At 42.9% G+C, this 13,378-nt stretch overlaps 1 protein-coding gene across 1 annotated transcript; it reads right to left on the bottom strand.

Annotated features, from left to right (window-relative positions):
- Positions 1 to 7,237: 7,237 nt before the first annotated feature.
- Positions 7,238 to 11,701, bottom strand: lrrc18a (leucine rich repeat containing 18a). Its single transcript, XM_021606405.2, has 3 exons — positions 11,244 to 11,701; positions 8,975 to 9,195; positions 7,238 to 8,683 (listed from the first exon to the last, which is right to left on the bottom strand). The coding sequence occupies exons 2-3, from the start codon at positions 9,189 to 9,191 to the stop codon at positions 8,115 to 8,117; spliced, it is 786 nt and encodes a 261-aa protein (XP_021462080.1). The 5' UTR covers positions 9,192 to 9,195; positions 11,244 to 11,701; the 3' UTR covers positions 7,238 to 8,114.
- Positions 11,702 to 13,378: the final 1,677 nt, after the last annotated feature.

Raw genomic sequence — 13,378 nt, 5'->3', positions numbered from 1 at the left:
TGGCCATGGTAAATCTTTACAGATAAATCTTTACTCCCCCCCCCCCCCCAAAAAAAAAAAAAATGCACAAGATGCAATTTCAAAATCAGTGTTGCAGGAAATAAGCTTTAAACTGCAAATGGTTTCTCTGCGCCAACAAGAGGGTGTGAACAGTTTGTTTCATGCACACGCAGGGTCGGGTGTGGGATGTTCCCCAGTTGTGGAAGAGGGGCCCTGCAACAGCCTACACATGGAGATGAACCTAAAGGCACGTACACAGTAGCAACCAATACCACTCGACAGACAGGGCAGGTGTCAGCCAGTGCTGCAGTCTTCTGGTCCGCAGCTGCTCCCTTTTTCCTAGCAGCCGCTGCCTTGGCGTCGGTCAACAAGTACAACTTCAACTTGAGAGTGGAGCTCTCAATAGTACAGCATAATGACTTCAAGGGGCGGACAGCTCCAGATCTGAACGGCAGGAGGGTGTATATGCTTTCCATCCAGCCCAGCTCCTACCTGATTCCAAAATCGTGATCGTATCGCGGCGATTCGTTAGGTTGATTATTTAAAGTCCGGTGTTAGAGCTGGGACAACAACAAAAAACCTTCACACACTGCCGCTCTTCCGGACTTCCTGCAATGGCTGAAACAGAACCAACGTGTTCCAGGTTGAAACAGCTTCCTTAGTTGAGAGGTGATGAGACTCAGGCACACACATTGGTCCTGGAATAGTGACGATGCAAAGAAGGTTCGCAATTTGGCATCAATGACATGGCAGTCATTCGACCTCAGAAGCAAACATGTGAATACCAATGAATTTAAATCCCACCATAGCATTTAGGACCAAATAGCATGACATAACCTTGCCTACTAGCTATACTAGTGATCGATACCAATGATCTAATACAGGCAAATATATTGATAAAAGTCCCCTTGTCCGAGAGGGATTGACATGGTTATAAAAATGTCACGCCAGGGTAAGCCTACACAAAACGCAGCCCTCATTTGAAGTGTTTCTAAAAATCCCCTATTGGGAAATGAATGGTGGAAAAATTGGGAACCATTTCTGTGTTTGACCTCGAGATTGTACAGGTATTACGACTCATACTCTGGTACTCTACAATGGCTTGAACAATAGGCTAGCGAGTCTGAGGAGATTGTCTAGGCAGAGACCATGGCGTGTTTTCTAAGATGAGACTGTGGCAGCTATTACTCAGACCTTTTATGAATGTACACTCCCAGTCAGTAGCCTTTTTAGACTTATGAGCAGGCTACTCCTCTGGATAGGCATTGAGTTGGACAGCTAACGGGCTATTTGGGGAATGAACATCCCCTGATCAATCCCTCCCTGTGTCTCATATTTTACATGATATAATGACTGCGTTATTGTTATGATAATGCAGCACATTTCAGTGATGAATAGGCCTATGCCTTGCAAAATAACCTTGTCGTCTATTTATCCCTCTATCGACATCTGTAAAGGATCGAAAACGCTGTGACCAGAGTTGAGGTCAATTCCATTTCAATTCCAGTCAATGCAGGAACAACACCGAAATTCTCTTCAATGCTTTTCAATTAGGGAAATGTGGACTTCGAATTTGCATTTTGGTTTGCTTTCTGAATTGAGTGGAATTGGGAATGGAATTGACCCCAAACCTGGTTGTGACACGTAATTTGACTGCTGAGCTATTGTCAGAACATCATGTTGCAAAATAATTTCGGAAAGATGTGATCTAAAATGCTGAACTTGTGCACAATGTTTGCAGTTCAAGTGCACTCAGTGGTCCCCCCCCCCCCAGTGATGTCACAGAGCAATTGACAGAAATCCTTTCTGTGTTTCTCTGAAAATGCACATAAAAAGTACTTCCATTTTAAAATGAGGTGAAATGAGATTACTATTGGTTGTGAATAGGCTACTGGGAGGTTGTTGAGTTGTTTTGTAAACTGTTGCTCGGTTAAAATATCCATATACGCCCATTAAATTCATTACCAGTCACCGCCAGCACACAGAGACGTTGACATTAGGTTGCCTTATGCAACAATGCACCCACCGCACGCCTGCACTTACACACACACCACACACGCAGCACACATCACCATCATCAGAGGTGGCGCGTTGTTGGGAAGTTATTAAAATGGAAATGAGAATGTATGATGTTGTGATGTTAATTGCGGAAGGGAAGAAATGATTTATGTTATTTAATGCAGTGTCTGAAAGAGGGAATGAGGCTGCTATCTGCTAAATAGGGTAATTAATGCTATATATTACTTATGTTTGTCCAAATTAAGGAATGAAATTATAGACGGTGGTGGCGGCTGCGACTCCGCGTTTATCTGTGAAAAACCGGCTTTATTTTTCTCATCTTTACTAGGCCCATTTATCTCTCTTCTCTGTCTTCAATTTTTACTTCAATTTTGCTTCCTATTCTTCCTCCATTTTTTCCCTGTTGTCTACATTGTCACATTTGTGCCGTCCGTCGGTTGCTGGTTTGAACAACAGTTTTTGGAGGTCATGTAGTCAGAGCAAGTCTCTGTCTATCCTCAAGGTCTACTTTTGAAATGCCATATACAGTCACTGGGTTTTTCCGGTCTGTATCTGGGCTGAGACTTAAAGCTCTTGTGTCCCACTACGTGAAGAAAGACAAAGTTTTTAACCAATGACGCAAAAGGTATCAGCCCCAACCTCCCACCTATGTGTCCCCACCCTCTATTACTGAAACACTCCCACATAGGAAGAGAATAGCCTCCCCTCTTCATACAATTAACTTTGCTATTACGGTTGCCATCCTGTAAGGGCAGGAGTCTGCAGGAGTCTCATGTCACAAACTTCCAGATGTGCGGCCAAGTCTGTCGATACATGACTTGATGTACAAGATGTCTTATATCCATCTGAGATGCTTGCGTAAACTACCAGGTGGATCAGATTAAATCCAGACATGAGATGTATTATTTATTAAACTATGCATTTAATACACCTGATGGAGGCAGTAGAGTAGAGAAATATGATTTCCAGAAGTGGAGTTAGCCATGCACGACCATGACTGAAGCTCTAGTCTACAGCATGTTCATTTCGTCGGTAATATTCTGTGTGTAACCTACTGAAATGTGTTGTTTCACTACCCATCTCAGTGAGGACCCTGTTGTGATGATTGTCCTAACGACAATGTGAGTCTGGAGTGTCACTGCTCTACACAGGCCTCCTACAGGGCTTTACACTAGCTAGAGCTAATGTAGCAGAAGGACACATGCATGCGCGTGCACACACACACACACACACACACACACACACACACCATTGCACCCTGCCCACTGCTGCGGCGTACCACTGAGATATTAATGTTTAAGCTAATTAGATCACAGACACCAAACTATTGGATCCATAGACGGTGTTATTGTAAGGCTGCATATTTCACTTACTGAATGCAATTCGTATGGGCTGTAATTGCACGAGTGTATGGTAATTTCATGAGGAAACAAACAATACTAATACGAATGCGCCGCATGGGAAGGGGTTGTTTTAGGCTACAGCAAGGTCATGAAGAAAAAATTTTGTTTTTCTTATAGAATAATTAAGGTGTATTGTTTTTACACACACACATTACCGTAGAACTGGTCTAAATGAAAACGGAACATTGATTATGCTTTTCGGTCTCCTCATTGATATGTTAGATATCTGTTTAATGATAACAGTAACACATTTCGAGGGGTAGGGGTCATACTGTGCTGTGCTGTTATTTTTAACATTGACAGCTCTCTCATTCTCTCTCTCTCTATCTCTCTCTTTCTTTCTCATGAGAAACATTTCCTCCTCTCCTCTGCTCCTGAATGCATATGTCGCTGTAGAAATAGAATGAATAGAACGGCAACCCCATTCAAGTCATTGAGGGCATAATGGGTGGACTGGAAGCCAAGCAGTAAGTAAAAGCAGGACGTGCACTCATCCATATGTGCTGTGATGTGTTGATCCAACTCAACTGACATTACAACAAAAAAAAATCTATATTTCAGCAAAGACCAAAGTTTCATTGTGTTAAGAGTCGATGTTACCACAGAAATGAACTCAACCGCACAGATGCCCATGCCGTCCCAGTGCCAATCATACTCTCATTTTCTTTCTTTCTTTCTTTCTTTCTTTCTTTCTTTCTTTCTTTCTTTCTTTCTTTCTTTCTTTCTTTCTTTCTTTCTTTCTTTCTTTCTGTCTTTCTTTCTTTCTTTCTTTCTTTCTTTCTTTCTTTCTTACTTTCTTTCTTTCTTTCTTTCATTCTTCCTTTCTTTGTCTCTGTCTCTCTTTATCCCTCTCTCGCATTGTCTTTATCCCTCTCTCACATTCGCTTTATCCCTCTCTAGGAGTTCCTGTCCTGTGTAGAGGCCCATATGAAGGAGGACTTGTGAGGCGTTTGTTTCTCAAACAAGACACTCTAATGTACTGTCCTCTTGCTCAGTTGTGCACCGGGGCCTCCTATTCCTCTTTCTACTTGTTAGAGCCAGTTTGCGCTGTTCTGTGAAGGGAGTAGTATACAGAATTGTACGAGATCTTCAGTTTCTTGGCAATTTCTTGCATGCATTCATTTATCAGAACAAGAATAGACTGACGAGTTTCAGAAGAAAGTTCATTGTTTCCGGCCATTCATTGTTTCTGGCCATTTTAAGCCTGTAATCGAACCCACAAATGCTGATGCTCCAGATACTCAACTAGTCTAAAGAAAGCAAGTTTTATTGCTTCTTTAATAAGCACAACAGTTTTCAGCTGTGCTATCATAATTGCAAAAGGGTTTACTAATGATCAATTAGTCTTTTAAAATGATAAATTTGGATTAGCTAACACAACGTGCCATTGGAACACAGGAGTGATGGTTGCTGATAATGGGCCTCTGTACGCCTATGTAGATATTCCATTAAAAAATATGCCGTTTCCAGCAACAAAAGTAATTTACAACATTAACAATGTCTACACTGTATTTCTGATCAATTCAATGTTATTTTAATGGACAAATGTGCTTTTCTTTCAAAAACAAGGACATTTCTAAGTGACCTCAAACATTTTGAATGGTAGTGTACATCTTTTCACATTCCTTATATTATGCAAGCCAGACGGCATAGTTTTCTTGTTTTTCAAATGTACGGATAGCCAGGGGCACACTTCAACACTCAGACATCATTTACAAACAAAGCATTTGTGTTTAGTGAGTCCACCAGATCAGAAGCAGTAGAGATGACCAGGGATGTTCTCTTAATAAGTGCGTGAATTGGACCATATTCCTGTCCTGCTATGCATTCGAAATGTAACAAGTGATTTTGAGTGTTAAGGAAAATGTATGGTGTAAAAAGTAAATATTTTCTATAGGAATGTAGTGAAGTAAAAGTAAAAGTTGTCAAAAATATAAATATTAAAGTAAAGTACAGATACCCCCCAAAAACTACTTAAGTAGTACTTTAAAGTATTTGTGCTTAAATACTTTACACCACTGACAATGGGGGACCAAATTCACAAAGCATCTTAGAGTAGGAGTGCTGATCTAGGATCAGTTTTGCCATTGAATAATGAATAAGAGGGGGGACCTGATCCTAGATCTGCTTTATGAATACAGGCCCAGATAAATGAACTAGTGTAATGGCTGTTCTGTGTCGTTGGAAGATGATACAGTATATTTGTGAGAAACGACTACCCCTCTCACTGAGCCATGCCACCCGAGCCCACAACCCCTGAATGTGTGTTTGTTTGTATCAGGTTGGACACTGGTTGTATATGGAAGGTTTGATCATGTATTTTTTTAATCATCCAGATGATATACTATGGGATTCCAATACCTCACCGTTGCTGTCAGAATCTCATCTGTTATAGTTAGCTAAATGTGTGTGTGCGGTGTGTTTGTATGGTGTGTGTGTGTGCGCACAGTGTGTGAGTCAGTGGTAACTATGTTAACAGGGCCGACAACCAGCAGAGTGTTTTAATAATGTTTCTGACAGAAGAATTAATAAAAACAGTAGGAGGTTGTATCAGCTGTCTCCCAGCTAGTTGGCATGTGTGTGTGTGTCCTGCTGAGCTGTTGTCAGATAACCAGGCCTTTTCACGCTTATTAATCCAGGAGCACTGTCCTCAGAGCCCCCACACACACAATCTCCAGCATGATTAGACTACCACCGCCGATAGTGTGATTATGATGGTAATGTGTGTGGGGAGAAATCAATGGTATGACATTAGCCTCTCAGTCAATAAGAATCCTCCTCTCTTCCACTCATCCACCTCTCCTCTTCTCTTACGTTTTCCTCTCGTCCTCTCCTCAGTTCACCTGATTTCCTCCTTTCTTTTCCTCCTCTGCCTCCATTAGTTGAATCACATCCGCTTGATAATTCATATTCGCTTTAGTTAATGACTCTGTAGGCTGTAGGCATATTACTGTGGGTTGTTTGTTCTGTTGCCAATACATATAACTTTTTCTACATCTATCACACTGTGTGTGTGTGTGTGTGTGTGTGTGTGTGTGTGTGTGTGTGTGTGTGTGTGTGTGTGTGTGTGTGTGCGTGCGTGCATGCACACTTGTGTTTGTTCAGACGAGTGGCTCTGGCTCTGATCACTTAGCAGGTTTCCTATTGTGTGTGTGGCATTGATTAATTTCCCTAATAATCATCAGGCCCCTTTCTCTCCCAGTATGTGCAATTTGATTAGTAATCATTGTGAGGGGCTTGTGGGTGAGTTGGGGCCCCATATGTTTTTGGGGTGGTGTGTCCCCCAGGGGGCAGAGAAAGGGAGAGAGACAGTAAGGGGGCCAGGTGCGCGCACACACACACACACACACACACACACACACACACACACACACACACACAGTGGGAAATGAGGGGGGACAATAGAATTAGTCACACATAATCACAATTGTAGCCGTGACTGGCTTCAGAGTCACACATAATACAAGCATCAGGGTCCATTCCCGCTCTAAGTCTAGCTGGAGCATCGCCATCTTGGCCAGTCTCTATCTTATCCGATCAATCAATGTTAATAATCTCAATAATGAAGTGGTGACTGTGTCATTTTAATCATGATGAAGACGTGTGATTAAAATGATCAATCAAGTGCACCCTGAAATGGTGATGATGTCTTTACTTCCCATGAGAGTACAAGGGTAGACATGGGCTGGGTTTCATGGTTTGCATATTAGTTTGTGAAATTTTACAATGGATACATTGCAAATTAATGCATAACTATTTCTTTAAAAGTGTTATGAATTCATGTAAAGGGTTCAAATTCAAGTTGTGTAGTGCAATTCATTTGTTCAATATTTATAGCCTTATAGCCCACTTTGATGTACACTGTCATGTCCTCCGATGATGATGCAACACGGACTCTCTGTGTCCTCTCTCTTCCAGGTTAAAGCTAATGTGTGTATGGTGGTGATCAGTGGCCTGTCTGTAACAGAGGGGCTGCTGTTGTTTGGGAGAGACAGTCTGTACGTGTGTGAGGTCTTTGCCGTTTGCCGCAGGAAACCAGAGAGAGAGAGAGAGAGAGAGAGAGAGGGAGAGAGAGAGAGAGAGAGATTTCCCTCTCTTTCTACCTCACCTCCTCGTTATTTCTTCCCCTTTTACCTCTCTCTTTCTCCCGTCCTACTCTCTCTATACACATTGTTCAGTGGTGCCAGCATTGAGGTGACGTTAGAGGGATTGCTGAGGTCATAACTAATGCCAGGTGAATGTGGGCACATACACATATACAACAGGTTGATAATGTATATAGAAGAAACAGAAAGAACCCACTGCAAATTTTCAAGACATTATTTTTAAACATTTTACAACATAAAGACTGAAGGCAACCTCTCTTAATGGCCTGTGGAATCATTGTTTCACAGGTAAAATAAGAAATACTGTAAATTCAGCTAACGTTCATTGTCGACCTAAACAAACAGTGACACAGTGCCTTGTGACGTATATTGACATGACCTGACTTCAATAGAAAAGTATATTCATTAGAAAATTACAATGGCAACATTGTTGTCCATTTTGTTGGTTTGAGCACTGTCTATTTGAATCAATCATCACATCATAGAACTGTGCTCAATTGCTCATTGGCTATGTAGAACTATATCCCGTTGTTCATTGGCTGTCCTTGAGTGTCAAACCTCTCCCTGGACCATTATTGGTCACTCCTCACCTCCACTGTTCCTGATTGGCTTGGGCCACTGAGTTTGGTGTAACCAGCCCGGAGTACGGCACACCCCTGCTCTCCGCATCACCTTCTCTATCCCTCCTCCCTCCTAGCATCCAGCTCCTCTCCTTCTTGCAACTCTCCAAACAGGACCCACACAGACTTCCCTCCTTAGCCAGGTACACCCCCTCCTCCAGCCCCCCTTCACCCCTCGTCGCTCCCGAGTCTCCCTGAGCGTAGGACAAAGGGTTCCTCTTGGTGTTGAGTCTGATAATGCTCGGTAACACCTTGATAAACTCAGGCAGGGAGAGGAACAGGTTATCAAACAGGCCCAGCTCTTGGAGACTACAAAGCCCCACCATGGTGGGAGGCAGGGTGTCCAGGCGGTTCATGCCCAGGTTGAGGCTCCGTAGGCGGGCTAGGTTGCCTAGCGAAGGGGGTAGACCTGCAGAGGTCAGGCGATTGTTGGATAGGTTGAGGTGTGACAGCGCCACCAATTGGCTGACTGTCTCCGGTATGGCGTCCAACTGGTTGCTATGGAGATCCATCCAGCTGAGCGAGACCAGGTCACCTGGATGACCAGAGAGGAAGTAGGTTTTACTTAATTGTGTCATTCTATGCATGTGCTTTGTTAGAAGGTGGGCTCAATACACAGCTGTGTGACTTACTAACAGACCTAATCAACAACAGAATCCAAATCTGCCAAGACTGATACTATTTGCTCTTCCCAATGTGACCATACCTCAAGGCAACCAACAATTCTTTGCCGATTGGAATTCTGTCACTCACTGTATATTATGATGTTGTTACGTAAGTCTACTATCAAAATAGCCAAACGACCTAAAGGACAGTAAATAAATACCAATGAAGTCTGGTAGCTTCTTGAGTTGGTTGCGGCTGAGGTCCAGCTCGTTGAGGTCTGGTAGTTTGAGGAGACACTTGGGGAAGGTTGCGATCCCCATATTACTGAGGTCCAGTCTGCGGTGGCCATCAGTGGTCACACGCACAGCGTTCTTGGCCATCTTCAGAGTCACCTTCTTCCCCTTAGCACCTCCTCCTTTCTTCCCTCCTTTAGCCATGGTGCTGCAAGGAGACGTGGTGAGAACAATCAATCACATTATATCATTATCAGTGATTACCCAGACTGGGGAGCGTGTTTCAGTACCAAAGGTGGCCAGGGCATGCGTGTGTCGTGTGAGTCCTCCCTGCAGAGTAACTGAGTCCCAAACCATTTTGTGTGTGTGTGTGTGTGTGGGTGTGTGTGTGTGCGTGTGTGTGTGTGTGTGTGTGTGTGTGTGTGTGTGTGCGTGTGTGTGTGTGTGTGCGTGCGCGCGCGTGTGCGTGTGTGTGCGTGCGATGGAGAAAGAGTGAGAGTGAAATGAGAAGGCTGATGTTATTTACACAGGGGCTCATGTCTGGCCTGGGGTGGGAGAGAGGGCTCCACGCTCGACGCAGAGTGAGGGAAATGTAGACCTGTGTGTGTGTGTCTGCCCCTGCCTGTTCACCCAGTGCTTCTCTTAATAAGGCTAATGCCTGACAGAGATCTATCTGAACAGCAGAGAGGCGACAGAACAGACATAGCGTAATACATACATAAGGTAATACTGGTAAACAAATGAGTGGTGAAGCTTCCACACAATTCAGCTGGTTGAACTGGGAAGCCTCTCCCAGGTGGGAAGATGCATGCGTGAAAAGAGACTGAGTCAAATCAGGACGTTGATAAATTACGGTTAGGGCTCTGCTCCTCTCCCCTCTGTTGCAGAGAGCAGTGTGTGTGTGTGTCTCAGAGAGCAGTGTGTGTGTGTCTGTATTAAAACCCTAAGGCCCTCTATCGCCTCATTAATCATATTGAGGATCACAGAGAACAGAGAGGTGATTCACCATCGCTTGTTTCCATTACAACCTTAGATAGGAAACTATTGCTTGCAATGACTACCTGCAATTATACTATATTGTACAGAGCGACAAATGCAATGATTGATTTAGGCTGCTTTTACAAAATAATGTGATAAGGAGTTACTTGGGGTTAAAAATTGCATATACTTCAGATCACTCTTGATTTGTGAAATCAAGTGCATGACTTTGTATTAGTCTCGTAGAATCCAGAGATATCTCTGTAAATGGGAATGAGACCAATGCATTTACCACAAGTCTGCTGTTCAGACTGTATTTCTGGGCTTTACGGGTGAGAAATAACGGAATATTATTGAGCTTAGTTCAACAAGATGTCCTGATTTAAGCCCAAGTCCATTTTTGGATTTAACTTGGGGGCTTTTCACACTACTCAGCCGAACCAAACCAAGCCAAGCCAAACCAAGCCAAGCCAAGCCAAGCCAAACCAAGCCAAGCCAAACCAAGCTGTATTGAACGCGCCTAGTTACATATGCATCCACCATAGCTGCGGGAACCATGTTGAAAAGAAATGTCCTTTTCCATGCCTGTATATTTTGGTTGGGCACGATAGAGGGTGAAAGAAAAGTTATGTACTGTAGTACTAGATGAGGATAAATCATACACCCCCCTATCCACATCGACGGGACCGCAGTGGAGAAGGTGGAAAGGTTCCTTCCTCTGCGTACACATCACTAACAGACTGAAATAGTCCGCCCACACAGACAGTGTGGTGAAGAAGGCGCAACAACGCCTCTTCAACCTCAGGAGGCTGAAGAAATTCGGCTTGGCACCTAAAACCCGAGGTCAGTACAGGTGCGTCAAAGCTGGGACCGAGAGACTGAAAAACAGCTTCTATCTCAAGGCCATCAGACTGTTAAATAGCCACCACTCGCATATTAGAGGCTGCGGTCCTATATACATAGACTTGAAATCACTGGCCACTATAATAATGGAACACTCGTCACTTTAATAATGTTAGCATATTTCGCATTACTCATCTCATATGTATATACTATTCTACTGTATCTTAGTCTATGCCGCTCTGACATTGCTCGTCTAAACATTTATATTTTTTTAATTACATTCCTTTACTTTAGATTGTGTGTATTGTTAGATATTACTTGTTAGATATTATTGCACTATTGGAGCTAGAAAACTAGCATTTTGCTACAAAAGCAATAACATCTCCTAAACACGTGTATGTGACAAATAACATTTGATTTGATTTAAGTACTTACCATGCTTTATCTACAGTAGAGTGAAGAGGTTCGACCAGTTGATCTGGCCTGGGAAGTTTGGTAGCAGTGTAGTGTGTCTGTCAGCAGCTAACTGGCCATTCCCTGCCACCTGAGAACCATGTTCCTTACAATCATAGACAATTCCGTTTTCAGACAATGCTGTATCTTGCAATTGCAAAACACTGTAGACGTTCTGATGTTTCAGTTAGTGGACTCCATTAGAGTATAGTTTATGGTAGTATCAAACTTGAAAACACCTTTCATATGTGGATGAATAGATTTAGAGTTGAGTTTAGTCCTGAAATATGCACTCTCAATGCCCCAGTTGCACCCTCCCTCTTCCACTCTCTTTTTCTCTACACAGAGGTGGGCAGGAAAAGGTTTCTGTTGTTTAAGGACGTTACTAAGCAACAGGAGTCCAGGGCGCCAGGACTGTATAGCCATGTTACTGCCCCAGAGAGAGAGAGAGAGAGAGAGAGAGAGAGAGAGAGAGAGAGAGAGAGAGAGAGAGAGAGAGAGAGAGTGTTACTGCCCCAGAGTGAGAGGGGATAGAAATTTCAGCAGCCATTCAAATGTAATAGTTTCCCAAATCAGATTAAAATATATCTAGAAATGTTTTCCAGGAGTAGAAATGGTACAGAAAATTTACAGTTTTTGGCATAGATACTGTGGAGCTTCAACACACGGATTATATTGCAGGCTTCAGTTGTTGGACTGAGATATTTTGTGGGAGTAGTGCAAGTGCTCAGTAGTTGGCAGGTCTTCTATTGTCTGAACCCCCTCTTTTGAACCCTGGCTTAATGATCATGATATTACTGTTGAATTAGAAAATAGTTGGAGAAGAAACTTCGATGCCACTTCTATGGCTTAGTAAGAGTTCCTTTCTCTGTTGAAAAGCAGGAAACACACACATAGATGTGTGCACACACATACACAGACACACACAGGCACACACACACACACACCTCATGTGTGGTGATGGCTCCTTAGCGGTTTCACATCTTCAAACACCTGTTTAAAAAAGCACAATAGAGCATTGGCTCACCTTAATGTCATAAAGTAGCCTTCCTAGTTATATTCGACCAGCAACTGTCTCTGATAATATTCTATGGAACATTTGTGTTATCTTCGGGGACAAAAATAACTAATTCCCTGTAAACCCATAGATGGCACCATACACTACTCTACATGAGAACACACTTCACAGACACACAAACTATGCTTAGAGCTGAGTGTCCTTGTTTTTCTACAACACTCAATAACACACACAATCTATCTCACACACACAGCCTCACCTCTCCCCACTCACTACGGCACTGTTCTCCAGTCTGAGGTTGAGAACTCTCAAAGGCACAACAACAACATTCCATGCATGGTTGCTAGGCAACCGACAATCAGAACAGGTCCCTGTGACGTCACTGACTGACAGAGTTCTAAATGCTTTCATTCATAAAATCAACATTTGTATTTATAGAAGACCTTTCATACATTTCAATGGGACAATAGGGTAATCAAATTAAATCAAATTGTATTTGTCACATATGCTGAATACAACAAGTGTAGACCTTACAATGAAATGCTTACTTACAAGCCATTAACCAACAATGCAGTTTTAAGAAAAATAAGTGTGTAAAAATAGATAAGTAAATCTAAAATAAAAGTAACAAATAACTAAGAGCAGAAGTAAAATAACAGTAGCGAGGCTATTTACAGGGGGTACCAGTACAGAGCAAATGTGCTGGAGCACCGGTTAGTTGTGGTAATTGAGGTAATATGTACATGTAGGTAGATTTAAAGTGACTATGCATAGATGGTGTGTTTGGATCATGACAGTTTGTTGGTGATGGAAACCAATGAACTTGAAGCTCTCAACCTGCTCCACTACACCCCCGTCGATGAGAATGGGGGCACGCTCTGTCCTCCTTTTCCTGTAGTCCACAATCATCTCCTTTGTCTTGATCACGTTGAGGGAGTTGTTATCCTTGCACCACACTGCCAGGTCTCTGACCGCCTCCCTATGGGCTGTCTCATCGTTGTTCGTTATCAGGTCTACCACTGATGTGTCATTGTCAAACTTAATGATGATGTTGGAGTCGTGCTTTGCCATGCAGTCATGGGTGAACAGGGAGTACAGG

Source organism: Oncorhynchus mykiss, chromosome 1, assembly GCF_013265735.2.
Source record: "Oncorhynchus mykiss isolate Arlee chromosome 1, USDA_OmykA_1.1, whole genome shotgun sequence".
Taxonomy (NCBI): domain Eukaryota; kingdom Metazoa; phylum Chordata; class Actinopteri; order Salmoniformes; family Salmonidae; genus Oncorhynchus; species Oncorhynchus mykiss.
This window is presented reverse-complemented; position numbering and strand designations above follow the sequence as displayed.

Excerpts from the sequence above, each read along its gene's own strand:
- lrrc18a (XM_021606405.2), bottom strand. The coding sequence starts at position 9,191 with ATGGCTAAAGGAGGGAAGAAAGGAGGAGGTGCTAAGGGGAAGAAGGTG. Across the intron at positions 8,684-8,974 it reads GAAGCTACCAGACTTCATTG|GTGACCTGGTCTCGCTCAGC; the intron begins GTATTTATTTAC and ends CTGGTCATCCAG.